Source organism: Accipiter gentilis, chromosome 6 (genome assembly GCF_929443795.1).
Source record: "Accipiter gentilis chromosome 6, bAccGen1.1, whole genome shotgun sequence".
In the NCBI taxonomy this organism is placed as follows: Eukaryota; Metazoa; Chordata; class Aves; order Accipitriformes; family Accipitridae; genus Astur; species Astur gentilis.
This window is the reverse complement of record NC_064885.1, coordinates 31,592,750-31,620,014: the sequence shown is the minus strand read 5'-3', so window position 1 is coordinate 31,620,014 and position 27,265 is coordinate 31,592,750. Positions and strand designations below refer to the sequence as shown.

The window sequence follows — 27,265 nt, the reverse complement described above, 5'->3', positions numbered from 1 at the left end:
CAATGGTGTGTAAGTTATTAGGCGGCTGGATGGAGAGCAAAGGAGATGGCCAGGCAGGCAAATGCACACACATGACTTGGCTTAATCCTGTCCGCATCAGTGTCTCTGATGCTCCTCCAGCACGGGGGATGTGTGCGTGTGCTCTAGAGACTGGGGCAGGAAACCCCAAAGGGAGAGGCACCACCATGAGACAACCCCCCCCCCCCCCCCCCGTCTTCCCCTTCTAGTATTTGGCTAAAGAAAGACAAAGAGAGGCCCAGATGTTGTGTTTAGTTTATTTCCCCTGGATTTAGACACAGCTCTGGCTAACCACCACAGCAGCAAACAAACCACTACCCGCCATGCTCCCTCCCACTTTCCCGCAGAAGGACCTGCTGGTGGGATCCCACAGCCCCTGGGAGGGCAGGGTCTGCACCGACCTGCTTGAGGAGGGGGCAGCTCTGCAGAACGTGCTCAGGCAGATGTGGTTGTCAGGGGGATGGCAGCACAAACTCATGCTGAAGGTGCGGCATGTAGGAGTCAAGCCTGGGATGCAATAGCGTGGTGCAGACAGGGGGCAATGCAACTGGCATTTGAGCTCTGCTGCTGCCCTCCACTTCTTCCCTCCAACTTTTCCTCCGGCTATTTAAAAAAAGGCGTGTTAAGTATTTAAGCAGGGAAGGGTCTCTGAAAGCAGAGACCTGTGGGCAGTTCTTTGGGGAGCCAACACAATGAATCTTTTCAACAGTCTATGAGGAAGGGAGATATAACCTCCAAGAAACAAGCTACACTAGTGGCTTAGAAACAGTCAGAGCTTTCTCCCCTGCAGATTCCACATTGGAGGAGGTGCAGCAAATGACCCTTCCATCATTTTCTAGGCAGTAATGGTGCCCCCTTCACTGGGCATTTGTTTTTCCAGATGCACCGAGATCCCCCTTGATCTCACCCAGGATCAGCTTTTGAGGAGATCTCTACAGAAGGACCATCCTTGTCTGCACCCTTTGCAGCCAGTGACTGGATAAGAAGAGAGTGCTTATGAGCCTGGAAGATTTGGGTAGGCACAAGCTGCATGAACAAAGAGAAGACAATTCCCTATTGCAGATTTTAAGTCCTGGAAATGCCAACGCTGGCAGAGGGGAGCAGAAAAGGACTGAGAAAGTTCCAGTGCAGCAACGAGCTGAGAAAAGCCACTCAGGCATGCAAATGCCAGCCAAGCTCCCTGCAGTGCTTTCTGGAGAGACAGCAGCCTTGCAATAAATTCACCAGCAAAGATTGCTGCAACCTGCCTTTTAGGAACTGCTTTCTAGCAGCAGAAGCAGCTGTTGGGTCAAGATAAAAGCTGTCCCTGTGTGTCTGGGCTGTGGGAGGTGGGCAGTTCTGTGACTTCAATGTTAGTTCTGACTGAGGTAGGGGCTGCTCTGATCCCGCACACTAAGGGATAGGTGCAGCTTCTCAAGCACAGCCAAGCAAGGCACTGGCACAGCAAGTCTGAAGGTCTAAGGTGCCAGAGTTAGTAATTCAATGGTGGGAGAGGGATGATGTACTAGCTTAGCAGCAGTTACTGGCTTAGTAAATCTCTTACGATAAGCAGCATGTGCATTCACTGCAACGCCCTCAGACTGGGTCAGAAATACTGAGGAAATAGATGCTAACACACCATGAACATGTGCTCCTGCACTGTCAGGATGCGAAGATACACCCAGGACTTCCAGAGTACAAAGCTACACCATGATCACCCAACACCGTGGCACTGTAACATCCCTGAGCCTTTCAGCTGCTTTCCAACATGGACCTGGAAATGATGAATTCTAACCTTGTTTTTTTCCAGGAGCAGCACTGGGCTGGAAGCTCAAAGGATGCACTGTGAAGCAGTTTCATTCATGCATCCCAAGCCATTAGCAAGAGCAGGGGCTAAACATGAGTGCCAGACCCTATTTCACCAGAGTCAGCTGCAAATCAAACCCCTTCTTGCCCATGCACAGCTCAAGCCCCTGCCCAGCAGGTGATTTCTGGAAGCTCTGCTAAGAATTAATGCCCAAACGCCAGCTTTGTACAGCTACAGAGAGAGATGCATTTTTCTAGGACCTGCGTTTTGCCTTTTTTTTTTTCCTAAAAAGCATATTTCAAATGGTGAAGGGCTCTAAGATGGAAATAACTGACTTGTGCTACTTGTGCTCCAGGTTCCCCCAGGGCAGCACTGCCCGGGCCTTCAGCCAGCACTTAGCAGGGGCAGGAAGACTGGTCTGGTATCACACCTGAGACATTTCTCTAGCAGAGTCTGAAGAGAAGCAGCTATTTCTGGCTGAGGAAGAAAAAAAGGGGTTCTCCAAGGGGGTACAGTGGGCCTGAATAAGTCCTGAGAATTGCTAGGGAAGGACAGGGAATCCCAGAGGCAGAGTCAGTCGCAGCAGGAGATGCTGGCACAGAGATAAGGGGTGCCAGCAAGAGCTGGGCTAAACACAGAAGAGGCACTCCTGACACTCCACAGTCATATTAACTTGTTAATTTATACAGTGACTCTGTACAAAAATAGAAGGGTTCTAATAAGATTAACAATATTAAATAAATATTTGATAGAAAAAGTCTTTGGCCTAGTTCATAGCTCATCCTTTGGGTTGATGTTCATTTCGCTGGGTCCTAGATGCTCCTGGTCCAACATCGCGATCACTTCATCTGCCTGGATTCGCTCCTGCAAGAGGGGAAGGGAAGGAACTGTAACAGCAAAGCTTCAGTGCCTGCTCTCAGCTTATTCAGCACGGCTCAGCCTGCTGGGAGGACCCACAACAAGCAGTTCATCCAAGGACCAGCAGTGTAGTTGAGAGGACAAGGGACAGCCTGAGACTTGAGCTGGGGATTTGCTGGGCAAAATTAATCAAATCACTTTGCACCTCAATCCCTTATTCCCTCCTCCTTCCAGGGGCTGCAATGGTTGGGGCAGAGCTGATGTATTGCTGTTCCCTTATCACACTTCACTAGCAGCCACTGCCACAGCGTACCCTCCTCCTGTCCCCTCTGCTTGACGTGGATTTCCAGCTCCCTGGTCAGGGCTGATCTCCTACCATAGAAGCACCAAACACAGAGGAATTTCAGCCAGTGCCAAAAAGCAGAGAGACAGTAAAGCTCTCTGAAAATAACCTTCTCCCAAAACCTCGCAGCCCACCTGCTTCACGAGGCAAAGGGAAAAGGGTTTTGCTCTCTCCCTGCATCTAATTTTGCTTGGAGGTTGCCTGTTGAAAGGCACCATAGCCCAGATCTCCCAAGGCATCCAGCTGCCCAGACCCATGGGCTTCAGGCTGCCAAACTGCTTTTGAGGACCTGGCAGCAGCCGCACATCACTGGCCTCCGAGCTGCGGATGGCTGTGGAGGACTTCCCCGTTCATCAGGTTATTGCCACTAGATGTCAGAAATGGCCAGCCCAGCCCTGTGCAGAGCCCTCCCGCACCCCACTCAGCACCCCAGCCCAGCCCTGCACCCCATGGGCCCAGGGTGATGGATGCTCAGGAGCATGGGTAGCAGGGAAAACTGTTTGGTCCTGGGACCACCAGCTCATGTCCCTGTGGTGCAGCAGATGGGAACGCTGCTGCATGGGGTGTGATGGGGGGGAGAATAGATGTGCCTGGACTGGAGGCTGAAGATGGTCCAGGTGCATCCAGGATGCTGGGTACCCCCTAGCTCCCCTCACATCATGGTGGAGGGACTCACCAGCTCTCTGTAAAGCGGGTCCAAGGTGAACCAGAGAGCCACAGCACACCGTTGGCCTTTGGTAACCGCCTTCACTCCATGAGGGTTCTCACCACCTGACGAGAAGCTGATCATTCGCCCACACTTGGGCTTGATGGAGGCCTGCGGGAAAAGAGGCGACACCAGGGTAGCAAGGAGCAGCATGGCTGCATGCACTGGCCGTGTCTGGGCTTGTCATGGCCCAGGGCCTGGAATCTTACTGGGCATCTCTCTGCATCACCCCAGGACTCAGTGAGGTGCTCTGGAGGGCATGCAGAGCTCTGGGCATGGCTGTAAAACTGTGTGGGATACATAGGGAGGTGTGAAGCTTGGTCCAGCTGTGAGGCCATCATGCAGAAAGGCCGCAAGGACTCCTTGCAAAGCCTGTAGGTGACCACCTACAGCAAAACTGCCACAGCATAGCTCCAGGGAGGTTCAGGCTAACCCTGGCATGGGCTGTGAAATGCCTTTCTTCTGGTATCCTGCAGGACCTCAGGGGCAGAACCAAATCAACCCTCTGGCACTGGTCTGAGGTAGATGCAATCTACCCTCCAGCATCTACTGGACTTTAGAGCCCCAGCATGGTGCCCAGCTGCTCTGTCCAACCACAGAGGGGGTGCCCAGCCTCCCAAAAGACTCCCTGCAGAGGTGGGAGCTTGTACCTGAACTCCATCCCCCTCAGGGACCGATGTCCACCACCGTGACCTGCTCTGCGCCAGACACTGCACAGGTACAGAGGCATTGCTTCATGTTTGGCCACAAGATGGGGTGGGAGCTCAGTGGTCCTCCAGGCAGGGACAACTCTCTGATCCGCAGGCTTCCTGCTCTGCGCAGCCTCTGGGCAGGGCACAGAAGGTCTGTGCACTTCTGCCAGCAGGATTTTGTATGGCTTCTTTGTAAGGTAGGAGCCATAGGCTGCCTGGAGAAGCCCAGAGCCCCAGCACAGGCTGCTGAGGAAGGGCATTTGGTTGACAGCACCAACTTACCGTCACAGTTTTGGCATCCATCTCGGTGAAAATGAACTCGCCTCCTTCGAAATCTGCATTCATGTACAGGAGGGCACTGGAGGAGGAAGCAGGAGACCCCTGTGAGGGAAGCAGCAGGGAGGGCTCAGGGCTGACCCCCACCTCGGAGGCAGGATCTGCATCGCTCCACTGAGACGGGGTGGGGGGGCTGCTGAGCAGGGGAGGTCCTGCTGTGGGGCCTGTCAGGGCCACCCAAACTGCCCTCATTTTGGAGCCACAGCTGAGAACCAGCAGATCTTTTCTTGGCTAGGGTACAATCCTCAAAATATCCCCTGGCTTCCACGAGCTGTCACCCTCCCGTTTTGCACCAAAAACACCTGACAGAGACACAGCCCTATGGGCCACTGCTGGACTCTCCTGACCCTAAAACATCACAGACCCATTACAGTTAAACCCTGGCTTGAAGCTTAGCCACGATGCTTGCTGCCACCAGAAAACACCTGCTGGATCTCACTTCTGCCATGGCTGGGATGTACCAGGTTTAGGGCTTACAGCCTGTGGAGCAGGATGCCTGGAGGGTCCCCAGCGGCAGCCCCCCGCTTCCTTCCTACCTGTAATCTCGAAACGTATAGGCAGGAGGCTCCTTCCAGCACTCGTTGGCCTCAGGGTCCAAGAGGCAATTGTCAGCATGGATGGGGTGGCTCAGGTCATTCCTCCTCTCCTGCTGGCCTAGGCAGGACCATGTGGAGGAAGGGAGGGGGAGAAGGGGTGGATGAGATGGAAATGCCATGCTCTGTGGGGTCCGTCATGGTGGGGAGCCTGCCCCGACCCCACTCTGGGTGGTGTTTACAGATGAAAGGAGGAAAGGAAAGGCTGGGGAGAAAAGGCAACATCTGAGGACTCAGATCTGCACAGCCCTGCTTGTTCCTTACTGCAGGGAAGCGAGATGGAGAGCTGGGGGGGTGGAAAGGAGAAGGGACAGTGAGAGGAGGCAAGAAAAGAGGGAGGAGAAAAGAGGAAGAGTTGGAGACATGAAAAACAAGAGACACCCCAGAAATTAGCTTCTTTGGGACAGCAGTGCCGACCCTTTACTGCTGTGGGGACGGTGACTTGGCCCAGCCCTCAGCCACCAGTTTGAGCATCAGGCAAAACAGAGCTACTCTCAGGCTTGGGTCCCCTACTCGTAAACTCTCCGTGGAGGGCTGAACCCCTCCTGCCCTCCCAGCCCTGTCCCACTACTGGGCCCCCAAGCCCTCACCGGAGAGGGCGGTGCGACACACTAGGTGGGTGTAGGAGAAGTAGAGCGTGGAGTTCAGCATGAAGTAGGACTCGACGATCCTGCGAGCCTTCTCGCTGATGTCGTAGAAGAGCCGGGCGCTCTTCAGCGGGACGCGGCCCTCATAGCCGTACTGGGCAAAGAGAAGGGGCGAGAGGGTCAGTGCCACACGCCAGCTGGGAGGGAGGGCATGGGAGAGGAGGAGGAGGGAAGGAGATGTACCTTGAGGGCTTTGAGGACGGTGGCTCCTTCAAATCTCTCGTTCGGGGTGTGGGGGGAGGTTTTGCCCCTGTAACCATCTCCAGCCAACATGATCCCCTGAAAGACACGAACACGGGTGAGGCGTGAACTGGTTCCCCAGGAGAGGAGGAGCTGCAATAGAAGCACCTGGAACTACTCTTCCCCAACTCTCCCGGGGCTGCATTCACTTCACTGGGACAGGTGAGTTGGGTGGGAAGGCACTCCAGCTCTCCATGAACACAGTCCATTCTGAGATGCTGGAAAACAGGCAACCATCTCCCTACTGGGGATGTTCAGGCACCCTCAGTCCCCTCCCAGGCTCAGTTGACGATGAATGAGCCTTGACCAGGCTTGTGGATGAGCATCCTTTGGGATTGTGTATAATGTGCGGCAAACAGCTATTTCTGCAGGGGCTCTGTCTTGCAGCGTGTTTCTAAGAACAGCCCAAGATGGAGCAGCAGCTCCTGTGCTGCAGTTATGGGTGTGTTATGGAGATAAGTGTCTGACTGCTCTCCACAGGCATCCTGGCATCAGATGCAACACTCAAGAGTGAGACATGAACCCAGAGCTTCTCTAGGGGCTGATCACACATTCAGCTCTCACTGGTCAGATGCTGGGGAAGGCATCAGGCACTCAGCCCAGGTGACAGTCACGTCCCCCCCCAGGGGCATTGCCTACTCACACTGGCCACCCTGTGAAGCTCTCGACACTGCTCCTCTGAGATGACGTTATCCAGTAGTACTCGCTGGGTGCCATTCAGCTGCTGCGAGTTGTAGACAAACTTCACATCGCTGTAGAGAAGCGGACCTCCTGATGGAAAGAGAGACAGAAAACAACCCTGCTGAACATGCAATGGCCTCATTGACATCTTGTACCATGGCTGAGGGCCAGCTGAAGTCACCCGGGTGCACTGCCAGGGAAAGAGCTTCACAGCAGAGAGCAAAGTTTGGCCTCACATCAGCAACAAAAGAAACAGAAGCAAAGGAAACACCCGGAGATTAAATCAATTTGCTGCAAGAGCATCAGCATTTTCCACCTTCTCATTAGCTGCCTTGCAAAGGCAGGGAACACAGGCTGAAAATGCCAAAACCCGATGGGACACAATGAGAGACACCAGCTACCGTGGCTGTCCTGCCCAGCAGCCAACATCAATGGAGGCCGTAAGTTTCCATCACATTTGCGCTGTGTGGATGTTGCCGGCTTGACATGCAAAGCCACTCTCTCCAATTGTCATCAGCGGGTTTTTTGTCTTTTACACACATAGAAAACCTAATGTGGTGCCGAGCTTGCAGCAAGCATCACTTGTTCTACACCAAGAAGGGAGGCTGGGAGTGGGCGAGCCAGAGGACCCTGAGGACAATCCTCCTCCACAGAGGCAAAGGAGCTGCCATGGCCATCCTTGCCATCCCTTGCTCCTTTCCTCTGAGCTGCCTCTCTCTGCCTGCCAGAAGCCAATGGCTTGGCTGCATTTTGGAGGTCCCAGGTAGCATCTCTGGGATGGGAATACAACCGTGGCTGGGCTTGCACACTGCTGGGCTCCTGCCTGGTATGAGGCAACTGAGCCTTGCCACGTGCTGAGCGAACAGACAAGAAGAGAGAGATTAGCTCTTTACAAGAAATTTGGATCCATCCCCATCAAATTTGCCTGAGGAGAAAAAACATGGCAAGGCCACTATCACCATCTTCTGAAGCCTCTTCCCCCCATCTCCTCAAAGAGAGAGAATGAAAGAAATGGCAACAATAAAAGCCTAAACCAAATGTTTCTCCAGGAGGACAGTGAAATGCATCTAAATTGTGGGAAAAATTATCTGTTGTCACAGAGCCACTATAAAACAGAGGAAACAGAGCCACAGAGCAAATCTCACCATGTGGCACAAGGAAACTTCTCTGTTACACTGCTTTTATAATTACTACTTTTCCTGTCTGTTGAGGTGCACTGTGTGTTTTTGGAAGGTCTCCTTGGCCTATGGAGGACACGTAAGGCTGAGGGAAGAGCCCTGCCACTAGCCCCATGACTTTATTTCTCAAGAGTTAGGTTTCTTGGAAATGGAAAGGATGGGACGTTCCTCATGTTCACTTTGCTGTTCTTGTTGCTCGATAATAGCATTTATTATAAATGCAGCTGGATCAGAAACGGGACTCTGAAATGCATACTCCAACTCAGGGCTGAGTTTTCCAGCTCAGATGTTGCTCTTCCCCAGCCGTAGGCACATGAGGGATGAAACTGGAAGGCATCACTCACCACTTCCTCTGTTCCTTCTGTTTCTCCCAAGGAATTGGGGGGGCTGCCCTGTGCTGTGAACACTGAACCCTTGTCCCAGACCAGCAGCATGCTTCTGGCTGCCTTCCTTGCCCCCACCACCTCCAAGCACCAGCAGAGAGCAAGAGAGCTGTTTCCTGTGTGTACGCTCTGTCAAAAACACCCCAAAGTAATTGGGGAATTCTCTGGACTTTTGCAAGTGAAGGAATTGGCAGAAAGGAGAAAGGGGGGAGGAGAGAAGTACAGAAGAGAAGTACAAAATTAAAATAGACTTTTCTTTTTTCTTTTGGCCTTTTCTCTTCTTTTTCCAAGTGAAAAGAGAGAAAGAAAAAAAGACAACAGAGAAAGGAAGCAGATGGTTGGACAAAAAATCCCATTTTCTTTTTGAGTGGTTTCAGTTTTCTTTGTAAACTTGAAAACATTCTGCAACTAAACCAGAATAAAAGCATAGAGAGAATTAAAAACAGAGAAAGACATGCTCTGAAATTATTTGGTTATAGAAGGCAAACAGGCCAACAAATATAAAGCAACCAGCTCTTGCCTTAAGCAAGCTCTTCAGGATCTTCCTGTGCTATTTGCCTATTTTATGTATGGCTAGAGAAGGGATAGCAATATTCTGAACAGGACACTGAGCAGCTGGAGAGAACCTGGGCTGTGGAAAGCTGTGAAATTCCCCCAAAAGTGCAACCATCCATTGCATTACAGGGAGGCTTAATTGCCTGCTGCTGTGGAGCTGGCCTACTAGAGACACATCTCTCCTGGCTTGAGATCCTGTTGTTTTGCAGCAAGAATCATGCTTTGGTATTTGGCTACAATATAGTTTTTCAAAATTGTTATGGGGGAAATCTTGTCTTTAGTAGAAGAAGTTATGGTATTTTCTGCGGTTGACAAAAATGTGCTGAAATCAGTTGAAATGTCTGCCGACAGGCCTTAAAACCAAGTGATTTGATGTAAGCCAAGACATGAAATTGCAAGCCAGTCTGCGAACAGAAATGGCTGTTAATATGGTGCGATCCAGCACATTTAGCAAAGCATCAGGACTGGAGTTCCCAAAACCTAGTACCTCCAGCATCCGTCCTTCTGCAGCCTGGATAACAGGGAACATTTTAATCTTAAAAGCACCTCAGGGGAAAGACTACTGTTTGCTGGTGCAACCTTCTCTGCGGTGAGGAGGACCCAGCCTCCAAGCTCCATGTCTTAGGGCTCTGTACCGAGCAGCTCAGCAGGTGGGAAAAGCATCTCCAAGAGCAGAGCAGTGCTGGTGGGATCCACAGACCCAACCAGCCTAGAAATGCTGTGGCAGCATCGAAGACTTCTTTGTCTCTTAAACAAAACTTCAACCCCTTCAGGTAGGATTGGCCCTCATTGCTCAGCAGCCAGCCTTTGCAGTCTGCAGTCTCTAGCAATAGGAAAAAACCTTCTGATTTTTTTGAAACATCTTTATCAGACTTACCCTCTTTCAACTCTCGATCTGGTTTTGGCATGGGTTTCTTTGCCAGGGACAGCCGGGGCCCATCCTCTGGTTCACTGCTAATACTTGATGGGACACTGAGGAGCAAGAGAGAAGCGGAACATTGTGACTTTGGCCACAGATCTCCAGTTCTGGCAGTTTTACTGTTTTGCACCCTTTGGAAACTGGTGCAATGAAAAAAATAGAAAAATTTAAAAAACGGGCAAATTGGTACCTTGCACAAATGTCACAATCATACAGGTAGAAGAAGACTCACCCTGTCCTGTGGCAAACTGTTTTTCTAGTAATGGAAACAACAGTTTCCACCAGCAAAGCACAGACAACAACAAACCTGAACAGCACCACTTGCCTCACCGACCAAGTTCCCTCTAGACCATCGCTGGTTTTGAGGCGCTCAGCTAAAATAAGGTGCTTGTGGGAATGTTTCTAATGGTAAGGGGCAAAGGGCCCTAATTCAACCATGATGGTGTTCTGGGGTGCATGGGCAGCAACCCCCCAAGTGGCATGCTGGTACCCCATCACGGGCACATTCCCTTCACCCCACCGAGGGGACTGGTGAAGCTGCGGTGTGGTGGCTCACCTGTGCTCATCCTGGCGGGCGCCGTATCTGTTCCAGTAGTTCTGTGGGAAAAGAGAGAGGTCATGCTTCTTAACTTAATGCTCCAGCCAAAGCCAGGGATCTACCTGCTCTGCCTCACACCCCGGGACATCAGCCAGCCTCTCTGGTGTGGATCCATCCCACACAACTTTGGGCAATTGCCTGGGGTCACCAAATTGAAAATGTAACCCCAACCCAAACTGGCATCGTAGGACAAGTACAGAGGGAGCCCGGCTTGCCCAGCCTTCTCTGTCCCACCTGACCACCGTGGCAGTGGCTGAGACACAGCCAGACGCCACGGCAAGGGAGCTGGACTAGGCTGTGTCTGCTTCTCCTTCACCCTGGGAACGGCTGCCTTCCCTGCTTTGCCATCACCATTATGCCATAGGGCCAAGACCCAGCTCCTGAGTCACCTATACAGGACTCGCTTTATAGGAGAGGGGAGGGGGGAAGCTGGTCCTATAGCTGTGAATTCCTAAAGGTCCTCGCCACAGCGGACCCAGGCATTACCGGCTCTGTGTAGGTGTACCCGAGGCCGGCCGCAGCCACCTGCAAGAGGTGAGACTCCAGCTTATGGCGCCGCAGCAGCATTTTTGCTTCCTGAAAAGAAGAGGAAAAAGGGAGTAGTTGCACATGTAGCTTTCACAAGACACAGGCAATACATGTCTGCTTCAAGAGGGGTTCGCTTTTCACGCAACACCGCAGACTCCTATGGGGCGAGGGATGCTTGGGTCATGCCTTAGAGCAACCCTGGACTCAGGGCTGAGCCGCTCCCTACATTACAGAAGGGGAGGTGTTCAGCAGCTCATTCAGGAAGCCTGAATCCCCAAAAGAGATGTTCATAGCTGGCAGTGCTGAGCACCTTGGAAAGCCTCTAAATATCTGGGCAAGAGGTTGGCCAGAGAAGCCCCAGCTGCAGAATGGGAGGCAGGTGCAGGCTGGCAGAGCAGGGACCCTGGCTGGGCAGTGCCTTGGTTCCCCATCTGCAACACGGCGCCCATAGCCTGGCAGTGGGTGGGCTGCAGCATCACAGCCTGGGATGCACTCGGGGCGCTCGGATGGGGACCACAAAGCCTAGCCAGCTGGAAATCGTCCATCAGAGGACTTTTTTTGAATAAAAAATTTGTAAACAGAACACTGGGTTTTCTCCTAGAAAATGACTTTGCAAAGCAAAAATCAAATTTTTTTTTACAGACAACTTCAAAACACTCAAAACAATGAAATGTTTTTGTTAACTTCAGTTTTGTAGCTACATTCACTTTGCAAGGAGAAATGATAATTGTTCTTGTTTTCTTTCTTATCATTTCCCTTTTCTTTTTTAGCATTTTACCAGATTCACTTTGATTTTCCCGGAAATCAAGGAATTCCCAAGGGAATGGAATGGGGAATGAGCCTCAGCAGGGCTGGGATGGGATGGGAGGAACTTCTCCTCTTGTGCATTGGTTGTTTGACCCCTTCCTAACCCTGTGATAGCAAAGCTACCCCCGCAGAACAGGCTGAGCACTGACCTCCAAGCTCAGTGACTTGAGAGTAACGCTGACATCCCAACCTCCCCTTGGGAAAATATTTCTCAGCCCCCTCTTAACGGAGGTTGTCCTCTGCTCAGTGCTTCATTGCATTCCTCCTCCACATCTCCTCTGGAGCACTGAATGAGAGGAGGGTTTATGTTGTTGAGGCACTCGGTCATCGCCCTCCCTGCCCTTGCTTGGGCTTTGCTAAGCTGAAGTCCCCAGTTAAAGAAGATCCTGCCCTCCAGCTTCTCCCCCACACCGGTGACTCTGGACTTGCACTCTGACAATTAGCATCACCAGCTAGTCCTGCATCTCCACATCTGTTTCCAAAGCGGTCCCACTGTGGGAAAGCTGCCAAGCTGCTTTTATTTCCAGCCGATGCTTTTGTTAAAGCCTCCCACCGAGGGCTCTTAGGTGACATTCACCCTCACCTTCCTGGGTTTGATGGTGTCTGGATCCATTGTACCTTCCAAGAGGCCCTCGTAATAACCTGCATTCTCCAAGACATCTTCATCGTCCGGGTGGAAGAGGAGGTAGGACTTGGCACACTCCAGGGCTTTTACGTAGTCACCGACTGGGAGGCAACACAACAGTTGTCAGGGGGGGCAGAGGAGGGCACAGCCCCGCCGGCGGTGCTGGGGGCTCACGCAGAGCACGGCGGGGCAGAGCCGAGGAGGGGAGCCTGCAGAGAGGGACGGCACAGCCTGAGCTCTCCATCAGCTGAAGGGTGAGCCTTTACAAGGCTCTTCTGACGCAACTTTGTCTTAACCCCTCCATTTCACCAGCACGGAAATTGAGGCAGAGAGACGCAACTTCTCTGTGGTCATGCACAGGTCAGATGGTATCCAAATTGGATCCAACTGGATGGGCTGGATGCGGATGCTGTCCAGCAGCAAACTGCCTCTCTTCTGTGCAGCTTCTCTCAGGGCTCTGGAGGGTTTTACCCACCACATTAAACCTCTAATTGGGCAGAGGAATAAAAAAGCCTGTACACCATGCACGAAATGCTGCTGACTCCTCCAGCTTTCTTCCCATTGCACTGATGAGTGAAGAAGCTTTAGGTTTCAGTAGCAATTTTGACCCTCACACATTCTGCCCTTTTCAGGAAAGAGCTCTTAGCACAAGCCTGAGATAGCAGAATTATGCCTAGATTTTCTTTTACGTAACAGAACATAATAAAATACCATACAGATCCACACAACTGGCAGTATTTTATAGCACTGCCAACTCCTGATATTTTGTAATGTTGCCAACTCCTGCAACTTTACTGTGAATCTTAAAATATCTGGTAATTAGCAAAAACTGGCACCTTGAGATAAGCTTGGGCTAACTTGTATATCTGTTATATATTAACTTAGAAAATGTATCAACTGGTTTCAGAAAATGTGAAACATATAAATCCCCAGAACTTTAATATCAAAAGGCAAATGAAAGGACCCTAAAAAAGCATGATTTATTTAAAGAATAATAATGTTTAAGCTAAAGGTTGGTCTTTTAAAACCTCGCTGATGATTTAAAACACTTCTACAAAAATACTTAATTTCATTTCAGTCAACATGACTTTTGAAGAGACAATTGCCAATGATGTCCTTTGCTTCCTGGCTCTTTCAGACCATGCCTCTGCGTCACTGTAGCACAGACATCATGGGGAAATATCCTGCTTTCCACGTGAAACAGTTCAAACTTGTACAAAATGTAACAAAACTCAGCAAGCGCCATGAGGAACAGAAAGACAGCCTTTACCTCTGTAATAAGCAAACTGCAAGTAGTCGTAATGGAGGGGAAGGAAATTTTCGATGGGTGAGATCCGGCCCGAACGTGTGGCAAGTTCTCGGACACAGTCATGTTTGCAGGCCAGGACTTGCATGTAGTGATCTGCCAAGAAAAGAGGGAGAAGACAGTCAGAACTGAGAAGGACGGTGATGGTGCTGAGACGAGGACAGACAGGGGTTAAGCCTCCCCAGCTGAAGGACGTGCAACTCATGCTGCTCTGGCCCAGCAAGCAAGTGTGCACCTAAAGAAAGGGCTCAGGCTCCTTCCCAAAGCCAGTGCAGAGCTGCAGTCACATTTTTGCCCCCCTTGAGAAATGCCTTTCTCCTTCTGTCAACTGTAGAGGGAGCTTGAGCATCTCTTTTGTGTGGTGGGAACTGCGGCTTCTGCTCAGGAAAGCCAGATGGGTGCAGGGACGTGCAGGTGGCAGGTAGCTCTTCAACCCCAAGAGCCAAACCAAAGGCGAGGACACCCACAAAGCAAGTGGAGATGTGAAGACAGGGTGGCCACGTGCTGCCACACGAAAGCCATCGCCACACTCCCTTCCTTCAGCTCATCTTTAATCCTCTCCTTTCTGCAGCAAGAAAGCTCCTGAGGGCACGGGGAGGTTTAGGTAAGAGGGGTCTGCACAGCTTCTCAAGCATGGCCAACCAAGGCACCTGCACCGCAAGTCCAAAAGGTCTAAGGTGTAAACACTGGCAGCAAAATCCCTGTGTTTGCTGCTTCTCAAAGATGACATATGTCCCAGGGAAACCCAAGCACGTGGTAAACATCTGCCATTAGCAAGGTTTCTTAATTGGTAGGAGTCCACAATACAGGCGTTGTATCAGCTGTACAATTTCGAAGCCAACACTGACATCTGATTCCAGTTTGGAGCCTTTGCTGTAATGTACTTACAAATCTACTTTGCTTGCTCTGTCTCTGTACATCATTAAAAACCTTAAGAAACAAACACAGGCTTGAAAAAAACCACGCGCTCCGCTACCAAAGCATTTCTCAGAGCTGCCAAAAAAACAGCCTGAGGAATTTGCAATGAAATCAAGTGGAAACTCAAAACAGTCCCCATTTGCTCTGGGCAGGTAGTCTGAGTAGTTATCTGATTTGTCATATACATCCAGGGTATTACATTAAGGAAAGCAAGAAGGAAAAGGACATAAATAATTTTGTTGTAATTTAAACATATTTAATCATCCTAGACCTGGAATAATCCATCACTGAGAAGCACTGCTTTTTCTTGGTACTGTCAAGGTACCCTAGAAACAGGCAATATAGACTGAAATCAACTCACTGAAATGCATCTGTCCCCAGGGTGGAGAGGTGAGAGTGTTTCAACCCCATGCAGCAGCACAGCAAATCAGCTTGGGATTGAAAAGAGAAATGAGTTTTGAAGAAACTTAAAACTCTTTTCTTGGTGTATTACTGTTCCCACTCCCTGCTGAAACATCTGGGGCTCAGCGCCCTGAAGCCAGGGGTAAACTCTGGATTATGCTGTCCTGTAAGGAACCACTTAGTTGCCTATAGCAAAGCAGTTGCATTACATGTATTATTTCCCTCCGTGTGCCCTCGCTTCCCTGTTTCTTTGGATGTCTGAACAGCCCTAGGGTTGGGAGTTGTTATTCCTAGGCACATCTAGCCAAGCCAAGTCACAGCACTTGCAGAGACCATCTGGCTCGTTCTCACTCCCAGGTGATGTGCTAGGTTGAGGACCACCACACCATGACCACGTCTGCGCTCTGCATGGTCCAGCACAGAAACATCTCTGCTCACTGGGGCAGCACTCGACTTGCACAGCACAGAGACCAAAACCTGTTTGATGAGCAGCAGCTTTCAGTGAGAATGAAGGTGGGTTTTCTTTGCCACTGAAGGCTGCTCTCTTGGAGAGCTTGATATGACCCTTGGTGTTCTGGTCATGGCTTTAAAAGCAGGCATGATCAGCTGACAGTTACACTGGTACCAAGTCAGCCCTTACAACACTTCTCATATTTTTTGCAATGGTAAATAAAACCCAACAAAGGCAGCTTCCTATCCGCTATGTTGGTGGTTTCTCATCTTGGTTGTTTCAATTAGATTTCCTGTCTCGACACAAACAGAATTATGCAACCCCCAAAACCAATCTGCATCTAAGTGAAGTATTTTCCACACAAGAAGCAAAACTGCAAAGCTTGATGCAACTCCAAGACCATGAACAGATAAATAAGATTTCTGTCACCAAACAAACCTTAATTTATTGCTTTTCTTTCCCTTACAACTAATTAAATGCAATCTCATTTATACTCAGAATGAACCATTTTAATCCCCTCTGGCTCAGAGCCACACGTGCAAATCTGAAGATTACGTAGCAATGTTCAATTCTCTCCAGAGATTTCAGTCAAGATCATAATTAGATGGGCCTCCACCAATGACAAATCCATCTTTTTGGACGGGGAGGTAATCTATGTTCTGAGCCTTTTTGGCAACTTTCCTGGCCATCTGGAGCGTGGCCAAGAGGACTCTGCTGCTCTCTTCATATGCACTGAAAAACAGAGACAATATAAACAGAGGCCAGCAATGTCTTAAGATTCCAGTGAGGTATGTGAGACTGTGTACAGGGGGAAACCGAGGTAGTTTATGTTAAAGCACCTATACTTCCAGTTCTTACAGAAAGCTGCAAATACTCCACACATCTGGAAATGCAATTCTTCTAGCCCAGCTTCTATTCAGGACCAAAATGAGATGTTCTAGTTCCCTGTCCTCTGGGTTTGCATTTTCTAGCCTCTCAAGTGCCTCCTGCAGAGTTACTCACCAGCAGCAGTGATAGAAGGGAAGACACTGCACCAAATCCAGCCAAAGGCCCAAACTCAATAATTAAAAACATTGCAGGGACAAGGCTGAGAACCCTAAAGATGCAAAAAGATCTCACCTGCAATAGCTTCGTAGAGGCCAGCCTTATACTCCAGGTACTCGTGCTCCTCAAATCTCTGCGGGCCCTCGCACATGATCTGGCAATCTTCATCTTCGGAGTAGTACCCTTTCAATGCGCGCTCCAAGAAGTCAATGGCCAGCTCATACTCCTCCTTATCGTAGTGCCTTACTCCAGCACTGTAGTCCTCCTGCAAAGTAGGTCAGCAGAAGACAAGACCGTGAGCGGGCTATGCTGCTCGGACCACAGCATCCTGCCCTTGCCAACTACAAGTGCCTCTCAAAAGAAGGTACAAGCAGGCAGGGACAGAACGATCTCCCTGGGTACCTACCAGATGTAACCAGTTGAACCAAACCACGTTTAAGCTATCAATCAATGGACTTTTGGGCCAGTGGAACCTCATAAACCAGCCTAAATGCTCTTCTGAACTCCTCCATACTTAGGGAATCCTGGATTATGCATTATGTGAAAAAACATTCCTTTTCTTTGTTTTTACCCTCCTACCCAACAACTGTGCTGAATGCCAATGGAAAAGACTGCTCTTGACCCAGGCAGATCTGTCTGGGTGCCCTAGTGAGCACCTCCATTAATTACATCAAACAGCCACTCTTGCTTCCTTGTGTCTTGAGCAATCGGAAAGTTGGGACTGGCCCTGGCATTTGTGGTGGGCTTTTGCCTTGGGGAGGTGGAAAAAGCTGTCACTCTCCGGCCTGTCACCCTGCCCAGGTGGGAGAACCCAGCTCAAATGAAACACACAGAAGCCAAGATGTGACTGTCAGTGCCCACGGAGGCATCCATCAAAGCTGCCTGCTGGTGTGTGTTCACAGCCATGGATGACCCCAGAGTTCCCTGAAGAGAGGGACCGGGCTGGGGACATACCCATCGAACAAAGAGCAGAGAGTGCCTTGAAAAAGCAGGAGCTGGGTTGCCTTAAAGGAGAGCGCTGAAAGGGAGAGTTTGTTTAGCCATATTGCAATGTGCACCTCGGCAAGAATCTCACCATTCATAGATGATGGTCTCTTGGCCTCCTAAATCTCTTCTCTCCAGACTGCCTGACACTTAACCCAGGCACCTCTTCAACTCAGACTCACCATGTGCTGCTTGGCCTCCCGGTCGATCAAGCTGACCTTCCCTGCTGTGGTTTTGTAGTTCTCAATGTCCTGCTGTATCTCCATGTGCTCAGGATTTGCCATGAAGAAGGTGTGAGCTGCATTTGCTGCCTCGTCCAACTTGTTCAGCTGTAACAAGATAAGAAAGACCAAATGAGTTGGTGATGTAGGACAGTGAACACATCAGTTTATGCTGCGCCCTCTGACAACTATACCATTGACACCCTTTTGACACCGCTGTGCTGGGCAATGAGAGGATAAACAAGGAAAACCCAAACACAGAAGCTAAAAAAAACAGCTGAAATGAGAGGAAAGCCCAGTGCAAGGGAAATCAGAAGAGGTGGATTTCCCAAGAATCAGACAGGTCACTTATCTGTCTGCAACACGGTCGGTTGATGATGGGGTCCAGCCTATTTTCCAGCTGCACATCCCCTGAACTCAGCTACTCCAACCCCCTGCACAGTCCCAGGTGGAGAGATGCTCTCATGAGATATGAGACGGAGAGAGGAGGGGAAAGCAGCTGCTGAGACTGCTCTCTCTACAAGCCTTGGAGGCTGAGCTATGTCCAAGCTAAGGGCTTCTGCTTGTAAATGGGGTCTTGGGACCATTTATTAAGCCCAGCTGTGTATAGCTGAAAAAGGCCAGACTGCTGATTGTGGCAGAGATATAAGGAGGAGTTTATCTTGGTATATCAAGTTACTTTGGATTTAGAGATTCAGAACTGAGACCAGACATTAGTTTCACCCTGGAGAAAGCCTCGTAAACAAACAGAAATACTAGTGCTAAACACACCCACAGCAGCTGCCGGGAGCTCAGGGAGCAGGGCAGATGTTCAGGTGAAACATCTGCATGACCTAGCAGGACAGAGGCCACTTCCATAGCTAATGCACTTGCTCCTGAAAGAAAGCCAACACCACTGAGTACCAGCAAGGTGCAGAGTCAGGCACCTGGGATACGTCTGCAGTCTGAGCAGGCTCACCCAAAATTGTAAGCCAGGACCAGGCTAATGCTAGCCCTGGCAAGGCTGTGTCCAAGTGTTCTCCTTGATAGCAAAACCCACAATGAACCCTGTACCACTGCTGCTAGGCTTCTCCTGAGGCATCGGAGCCAGCAAGCTCAGGCACGTTTATGCTATGCTGCCATCATGGTACAGCAGCTCACCCGCAAAAACCTGCACGCATACCCACTGGACAACCTGACCGGCAAAATGACAAGAACTGAAAAAGAGACCTGCAGAGAAGCATGAGCTTTTCACCCTGTTATCCCACGTCTGGAGCGAGGCAGAGAGGCCATGTGAGGTGAGGTGAGGCCATGGCTGCCCTCGAGACCCTGCTCATCCCCAGAAGACAACAGCGGCTTCCTCGGGGCTCCTTAACACTAGATTAATACTTGCATGTACTTAATAAGTATCAACTATAGCTTGCCTTTCAGCCAAGCCATGAGAAACACCCAAAACCTCTTTCAGTGATTCCCTCTGAACTGCATAGTAACCTGCATTTCTTGGGAGCTCAGAGAGGGCATACAAACATTCATCACCAGGCAGGCATATAATAACTAGTTTCATCTCTGATATACAATTATCTTCAGAGATGTGGCTGAACTGTCAATTGTCTGAGCAGCCACCTCATCAGCCTGTTGCTTGTTACCTCTGCAGAAGTGTTTGCAACCATTTTTAAAATTAAAATACACATCTGATAACACATGGACTCCTGTTGAACCAAGTGGGATTGACATCTGGGTGAAATCATGGGGCCTTCTCCTTGAAGGACGCCCCTATGTATGTATATCCTATGGCAATTCTGCATGTGCGGCTTGTGAAAGCTTTGTGGTGAAATACTAAAGGAAAAAATGCAAAGGATTTGCTCAGGGTGCTTGGTTGGAGCAACAGCATGGCAAAAGTCCTTTTTTATGCCAAAAGGTGCTCTGAGCAGGACTAGCTGGAGTGCAGCAAAAGTGACAGGTTCAATTTGGCTGGACAAGGAGAGTCCCCATGGAAGCACCGAGTCCACACCAAATCACTCGGCAAACCTGCTCCTATTTGGAAAGTGGAGCTGTCTGCCAGCATTAATAAAATACCTCAGTTGTTTAACTGGCAGAATGTTGCCTCCTTTCCTACTGTATGTAAAGGTTGCCAAGACTCATGAAAATACGGGGTGAAGATATGCATTATTTTCGTGAGGTAACCTTCTGTAAAGGCACCGTGAAGGGAGCACGTTTTGGCTGTGAAGGAAGCAGCCGATGCCCTTTGAATCTCTAGTCTCAAACACAATTTGCAAGTGGCAAATATTAAAAAATTACTGTAACAGGTTTCCTTTGGCTTTTCCTCCAAACAAGATGGAATTAGAAAGTGCAGCAAGCTGCTGAAAACAATTTCTGCATTAAAAAAAGGAGATAGATAGATGATGGTGATTGGGAGCCCAGCTTAAAGGCGAGGGAAGCGGGGAAGATGTGGAGCACAGTAGGACACGCACCGAGCCTCCCGGCATGCAACGAATCCCCTAGAGGAGTGCCCAGCACTCTCATCTGGGCTGTTCAGATTAGGATGAGTGCAAACCCAGTCTGCAGAGCAAACAAGGGGGCTACCGTCAGTCAAACTGGTGGCAACTGGAGACATCACGGCTGTTGGAAATCACTGACTGAGCTTGTCAGGGATGCCTGGGTGATTCTGAGAGGGAGACACTGAATGGGAGCAGACACCCAAATCTACCAGGGGATTTGTGAAATTGGCACTTTCATATCAGACGAGCCATTCCGAACATGCTCTCACATTGCTTATTGGGGCATGGAGACGTTTTGAAAGCAGGTGCTCTGATACATGAAGACCTTTTGGAGGAAAAGGCCAGCCATTGCCACGGGGCCAGACCCACGCCAGGGGGGTGCTCTCCTAAACCCCCTCTGCTGCTCCGCTGCTCAAGCACACCAGAATTGCTTGTGTGGTTCCCAGAAAGGCTAGGGCAGAGCTGGCCAAAGAAGCACGCGTGAATACCTCCAAAAGGAAGATGAAAGCTCTGGCCAGACGGCATCTCAGCCCACTGCCCAGACCTGCCCTTTGAACACTAAAGCACCACTGTGCTGCAATGCCCACAGAAACGCAAAAAATTTGCCTTGTGTAAACTTCAGAAGTTTTTCAGGATTAGCTCTGTGCTGACAACATATGTAGGGAAGCCAGCTTTTACTGCAAAAACAAGATCTATTCCAGTCCTCCGCTTGGAGTTTTCCTAAGGACATCACTCTCCAGAATAACGCCTTGCCTTCCAAGCAGGCGAGCAAAATGACTGTAAGAAATTTTTACCCAGGACAGCACAAAAAAACCCCAAACACCTAGAAATAATTTTTTTTAAAAAAAGAGACGTTCCTATTGAGAAACATACATCCCATCCTGAGAAAGCTCATCTCAAGCTAATCCCATCCTGGAAAAGCTCATTGCAGCTGGACAGCATCTGATACAGGATAAAGGGACTGACCAGAGCGTCTGACGATGGGAATTTTCAGGTCATGCTGAGTGTAGGTGGGACTGCCACTGCAGCCGGTAATTAGAGAGGTCGAGATGCGGCAAGAGGTTTCTTGGAGACACATGAGCTGCTGACCTGATCCAGAGGACTGCTATTAAGCCACTATTTGAGCTGCCTGGGAGAGTTGCATTCTCCCATGCCACACCACAGATTTCTATTCACAGACAGCATCCTGTCTGTACAGACTTAAAAGGGACCAAATGCATCTCAGCAAGGGAACTGGTCCCTCGAGAGGCAAGCTGCAATAGTCTGTTGTGGGATGTTCCTTCTTCCTTTGGTTCTAGCTCCTCTTCAGAAAGCTGTCAAAAACTGTCACAGATCCTAGGATGGGCTTAGTTCTCCCTGGAAAAACCCCACAACTGTGAGATAGGAAGAGTATGATTTCTAGACACAACAGAAAATCCCTTTCCCACCCTTGAAACAAGGCTTACACTGTGTCTAGTCCCGCTGGCTCTGCACAGCAGAGATGACCTTTGGATTTTGCTAAGTGGACTCAAAGCAGAACATTTCAACTCAACACTTTCCAATTTATCATGTCCCGTATTTGCCTCAGAAACATTCCAGTAACACAAAGAAGCCAACAGCTGCTAAGTTTTGGGGAGTTTTTAAGTGGATGCATGTATATAAAAGCAAATTCCTAACTGGTAAGACACATTCAGAGTCTAGTACTGACATTCATTATGAAACACTCTGGGGAAACTTTTGCCAAAATACTCTGAATTCACAAGGAGTAGGATATTTTGGTGTTTAAAGGTCTGGGCTGGGACTCAGGACACCTGGACTTAGTTCTTGGCCCTGTCACAATCTCACTGTGCAGCCATTGGAAAAAGACATTTTGTTTTCTTTGTGCCTGATTTTCCATTGTTTTAAACAAGTAACAATAAAAATAATAGCATTTCTCCCACAGGGTAATAATTTTGTTCATTTAGATGGCAAGCAACTCTGGGACCATAAGCATATGCAAGCACATAACACAAGGCGATTTTGATATTCATACAACTGTCACTGAATGAAAATCAGCAAGGAAAAAATGACAACTGTAGAATCACAAACTGAGTTTGTGCTCTAAGGTCTGCTTGTTCACCCCACTGGAATGAGATTGCTGGACTATCACTGCAGCTTTGCACCAAACACTGTGTATTTTGGCCAGAGAGGACACACAAAATCAGAACAGCAGCACTGAGAGAGCCCCGGGAACACCCTGTCCATTTTGATCTTACCATGCCAATGGCTAGAGCCAAGAAGGGGAAAACACAACACTTAAGTGCTTCTGTGTTTTGATGCTGAAAAATATTTTTTTTCCTCATTCAAATGTAAGGAGCATTTCATTTCACAGAAAAACAGGAAAATTATTTCAAGCAGCAAAACCTCGGATTAAAGAATTTCAGCAAGTTGCAAATGCTCGGTTTTATTCCCATCTGGGACAGTGCTGGCCTTGACTTCAATGGGACTGTGACTTTCAACTTGCTGTAGTGGCTTGGATTAGGAAGGCTGTTTTAACTGGAGCATTAGACAGGACCAAACACAGGCTGGAGAAAGGACCTTGAGTGAACATCTTGAGCATCACTATACAACGGATGCCAATTCTCATTGATAGCCATTGAGAAAATCCTTTATGGAGCTTTCAAGGGCTGCATGATGAAACACGTAATATAATGTAAACAGTCCCTTAATAGTTCATTGTCATTCTGGCATCTGTCAAGCCATGTATCAGCCAGTAAACTCCATGCTGAGCAATCTAATTTGTACCTGTAATACCACTGTCACCAACCTGCCATGCTTAGGCTGTCTCACTGGAACATGTCTAACTTGGTGTTTGATTTTATCATCACTTCGGCTGCTGCGTCCCTCAAAGAGAAACCCAGCGGCTTCACCTCATCATTAATGCCCACCCAAAACCAGCTCAGACTGGCTCAGCTCCACATGCAGGCATGTGCTCTGAATTCACACTTGCCCTCACTATTTGCAGATGACTGAATTCTGACCAAAGCCCCTCTCATGCCAGATGTTCAGCAAGCTTGCATAAACCCCTAGCCCCTTCCCTAAGAGACAGGCCACACAACAGCACTGTGGGTTTAGCTACAATGACCCTAAACTTGCAGTCCTTAAAGTTCGCTCCCTGGTGCTTGGCAGTGGGGACAATAAAGTGGACCAGGTGCCGTACCAGGTCTGTGAGATGAGCATCACACAGCTTCACAGTCTGCTCATGCAGCTGGGGGGCACGGTGCGCCGTACCACCACCACTTTGCTGTCGTTGAACACTGACATAGTGCAGTTTATGGGGGGAAGCAGCTGTAGCCAGAACACCTACGGGTACTCAGGTGCTCCCAGCTCACCCTGAAGTTTTCAAGGCAAAAACAAGGATAAAAGAGGTGCAAAAGTCAGAGGATTTTAGAGAGAATGTAGCCAAAGCAATATTGATTCTGACTGCCTGAGACAAGGGGTCACAGGGCATGATATAACCAAGTCCTCAGACTATTTTTCACAATGAGTTCCCATTTCATTGAACATATTATCAGATATTGGCAACTGTCATGCATTCTGTGACTGTAATCCAGCCTGTTTCTGTATTAAACTATCTTCAGCACATAAGATATAGTTTGAATGGAAAATTCTCTTTTGGTAGGGGAAGAGAAGTAAGGCTTAAACACTTGAAAATGTGTCAGATCCCTCAAAACCCCAGCGTTTCTTGCCATGCCAAGACTGGACCTACCTGCACACAACCTCAGTTAATTGCTGAGTGCATGAGCTTGGCATGGAGCTTGTGAGAAAAAATTTCAAACCATTCAGCTGACCTAGAAACCAAAGTCTCAAACCACCCAGACAACTCCTGGTTTGCTGAACAGATATGGGTTTTTTAAACTTTTCCATAGCTCCACTGCTGCTGTGTTGTATCAAAGGCTTAGTGCACTCGGCTCTGCAGAGGAGGGAGGCTCTGGAGTCGGTAAGCACAGATAACAAGGGAAATAAAAGGTTCAGTGTCATGAAGGATTAATCTCATTGTGTCTATGCAGAGATTACTGCCTGGGTGAGTAGAAGCAAGTAGCAGTGAGATGGCTATAAATAGCACGTGACCTTGTCTCAACTATTTTATTATTGCAAATAGAGAAGGAAGAAATTCTCCAGAGAAGTTAGTCAGGAAATTTTCCCTCTGCTGATGGGATCGCACATTCACAGAAGGATGCTTGAGCTGTCTGTAGCCCACAACGGCACCCGCTGACCCCACAGAAGCACTAAAATCAGAGAGCAAGGCAAGCATATAGCAGAAAAGGGCCTTAGTCAAGTGTAGGGAATAGGTACCAAATAACAAAGATGTGAAGCAGCCTTTGAGTTCTTTAATACACCATCCTCTGCTCTCCAAAGAGCTTACAAGTTTCTTGTCTTCCAACTCAAGATAAATAGGGTTGGTCCCCGTCCTTGCTACTACTGTGGCAAGGGGCAGAAGTGATGCCTTCCTGGAGGCTCCACATGCATCTTTTCAGAGGTCTTCTCCATTTTCAGAAAGCTGACAATCTCCAATCTGCTTTGGACGGTTCCTCTCAGACCAGCCCTGAGTGCCTCGCTGTGTGCTGCTGCTCACCAGTCGCTCTGGTAGACCCAAAGAGAATTGGCACAAGGAAACTTCTCCTGAGAAAGGAAACTTAGGAAGGCTTGGGTGTTTTTTGTTATTCCAACAAGCAATTTTTCAGTACACAAACATATGCGGATTGGTAGCTACATGGTCAAAAGAGCTGACTAGACGTTGAATTAAGTCTCCAGAAAGTGGCAGACACTTGGAAATTTAAAACCAAACTGAACAAACCACTTCAATATTCTTCATGGAACAAATTCTTTCAATTAAACAAGACAGAAATCAGATTTCCTAACGAATCTCCCATTTGAGCCATGCTGGCAGCACTTTATGGAAGTGTACATGTGTATGTGCCGAGCAGACTGACTGCATCCCCCCACCTGAAAAGGCCATTTTGCATTGAGAAAGCAAATTAGTCTGAGACACTTCCTTCCTTCCCTCTCTGCCATACTCCTCTTAAACTGTTCCCAGGCAGGTAAGAATGAAGATTTTCACACATTACTGGCTGTGCATTGTATGCTTCAGTGCACACGTGGTGTAACGGATACACTGCACAAGGAGCAGGGCATTACTCACAGCAAGTGACTTGCAAAACCACTTCCCAGCAGGAAGGACCCTTTCCCCATAAATCTCAAACACACTAAGGCATCGCAGGATTCATCCACAAAGCAAGCAGTGGGAAATGTGTTTGTGTTTACTGAACCTTCGATCTGACTGATGGTGAAAAACAATCTGAGCCAGATTTTGTCCTGTGTAAACACTCGGTTCTGTCTAACATATTCTGATGACAGCTAAGTTGTCTGCGAAACAGTATTTTTGACAAGGCAAAATTCCTAGAATATGCAGCGTGGGCTCTCCTGGAAAAAAACAAACCCCCTAGAACTGGGTTTTCAAAGCTTGAGCAAGAAAACCCTTGTAGATGGGATTCTTCCCTCCATGCCAGTAGACAACAGCCAAGATCACAGACAGAAGCTGGCAGTACCCGGATTTTAGCACGCTACTCTGATGCAAAAAAAGTCATTTCTATCAGCTGACAGCTGGCCAGTTGTCCCCTTCCCTCCAGCTGCAAACATAATCCCACGCTGCCAACACCCGATGGCCAGGCCACAGTCAGTGGTGCAAAACACCCTGCGCCCTGGACCACGGGCTCTGAGCAGCTCCTCCAAAAGCTGTGTCTGGCTAGAAATGGGCCCTTTCTCTATTTTTAAGGATGCCAGCATAATCTGAAAGCTAAGTAAGAGCTTCCCTTATAATTTTCACTGGAAGAGGTGGGATGGATTCAGGCCTCAGGAACCTGTGCAGATGGTTACCCATGAGGCTCCTATACCCCAGAGTTTTCCTGGGTGAGGTAATTAGAGATGAGCCAGTGGGCCTTGGAGATGAGTAGCATGGGAGAAGCCAATACACTTACAGACTAATGGCAACAAGCAGTGCTAGATACCAAAAGGTGGGGGGTGTAAAGCCAGCCAGGCTTCCTGAGTGGAGGTTTTCTCATGCATGCCCTTCCTCCTGTTCTTATAGCATCCCTGTGGCAGCCCCAATCATTGTACGCCTCGGAAAGTATCAGTCAAAGATTAGCCTGTGTGTTTTAAGCTAATGAAATCAAGCAGCTGGGAACAAGCAGTATGTGACTATCCCGTGGGCCACAGCCTGTTAGACAAATAATGAGTTTTCATCTGATATATTGACTGATAATAGACAGAGAGGCAGGTGGTCCTCTGCAGAGAGTCTTGGAAATAACCTGGGGGGAGAGAGGTGAACCTTGCTAAACCCACTGGCAAGGAGCAACAGAGCCCTTTGCCCATGAAGGGAGGAAGGTCAAGGCTGGAATGCTTCTATCTGATTAAGGCTAAAACTGATCGCATGCTTTTAGGGAAAAACAGAACAAAACAAACTTGGCAGGCAGTTAAAAGGGCTGGGGGGTGCATCATGTAAGCGTGAGTCACAGGAGGAAGCAGACAGGCCACTCTCTCCAGCAGCAGAGATGCCACAGGAACATAATAATACTCTACGTTTCCACAAAGTCTTCCAGCCTTAGGAACCTGAAGGCATTTGATTTGGGCCAGAAACAAAGCAAACTCATCTGTGATGAAAGAACTGAAACAAAGTGATGACAAGGAGGTGGAACGAGGAATGCTTAGGAGAGGATCACCGCACGGTGCTTTTGCAGAGAGTCTCACGGTGTCTAAGATCCCAACACAAATATAATCCACAACAGTCATCAGCACAGAAATAAACTTAACAGTATTTATTCCAAGAAGGATGAAGGCCAAAGCACGCTACAGCACATCTCTACCAAAAGACTTCCCATCAGTACAGGAGTTCATTAAAACAACGGCAACACACAACCTCCTCTCCCAATGAGTGGATGCAAATTATACACT

At 48.9% G+C, this 27,265-nt stretch overlaps 1 protein-coding gene across 3 annotated transcripts in view; it reads right to left on the bottom strand.

Moving 5' to 3' along the window:
* Positions 1 to 278: 278 nt before the first annotated feature.
* P3H2 (prolyl 3-hydroxylase 2) overlaps positions 279 to 27,265 on the bottom strand; it is a 74,843-nt gene continuing 47,856 nt past the window's right edge. Inside the window, exons 2-15 of one of the 3 annotated variants that reach the window (XM_049803245.1) lie at positions 17,781 to 17,927; positions 16,690 to 16,879; positions 13,764 to 13,895; positions 12,452 to 12,594; positions 11,020 to 11,109; positions 10,492 to 10,532; positions 9,894 to 9,988; positions 6,863 to 6,990; positions 6,163 to 6,258; positions 5,923 to 6,073; positions 5,276 to 5,393; positions 4,686 to 4,761; positions 3,682 to 3,822; positions 279 to 2,668 (exon numbers count right to left, since the gene is read on the bottom strand). In XM_049803245.1, coding sequence (XP_049659202.1) covers positions 2,576 to 2,668; positions 3,682 to 3,822; positions 4,686 to 4,761; positions 5,276 to 5,393; positions 5,923 to 6,073; positions 6,163 to 6,258; positions 6,863 to 6,990; positions 9,894 to 9,988; positions 10,492 to 10,532; positions 11,020 to 11,109; positions 12,452 to 12,594; positions 13,764 to 13,895; positions 16,690 to 16,879; positions 17,781 to 17,927 — 1,641 coding nt within the window. In that variant the 3' untranslated portion in view covers positions 279 to 2,575. Of the gene's footprint in view, positions 2,669 to 3,681; positions 3,823 to 4,685; positions 4,785 to 5,275; positions 5,394 to 5,449; positions 5,619 to 5,922; positions 6,074 to 6,162; positions 6,259 to 6,862; positions 6,991 to 9,893; positions 9,989 to 10,491; positions 10,533 to 11,019; positions 11,110 to 12,451; positions 12,595 to 13,763; positions 13,896 to 16,689; positions 16,880 to 17,780; positions 17,928 to 27,265 lie in introns of those variants that run through there. The other 2 variants (XR_007506387.1, XM_049803246.1) reach the window with 2 other exon arrangements.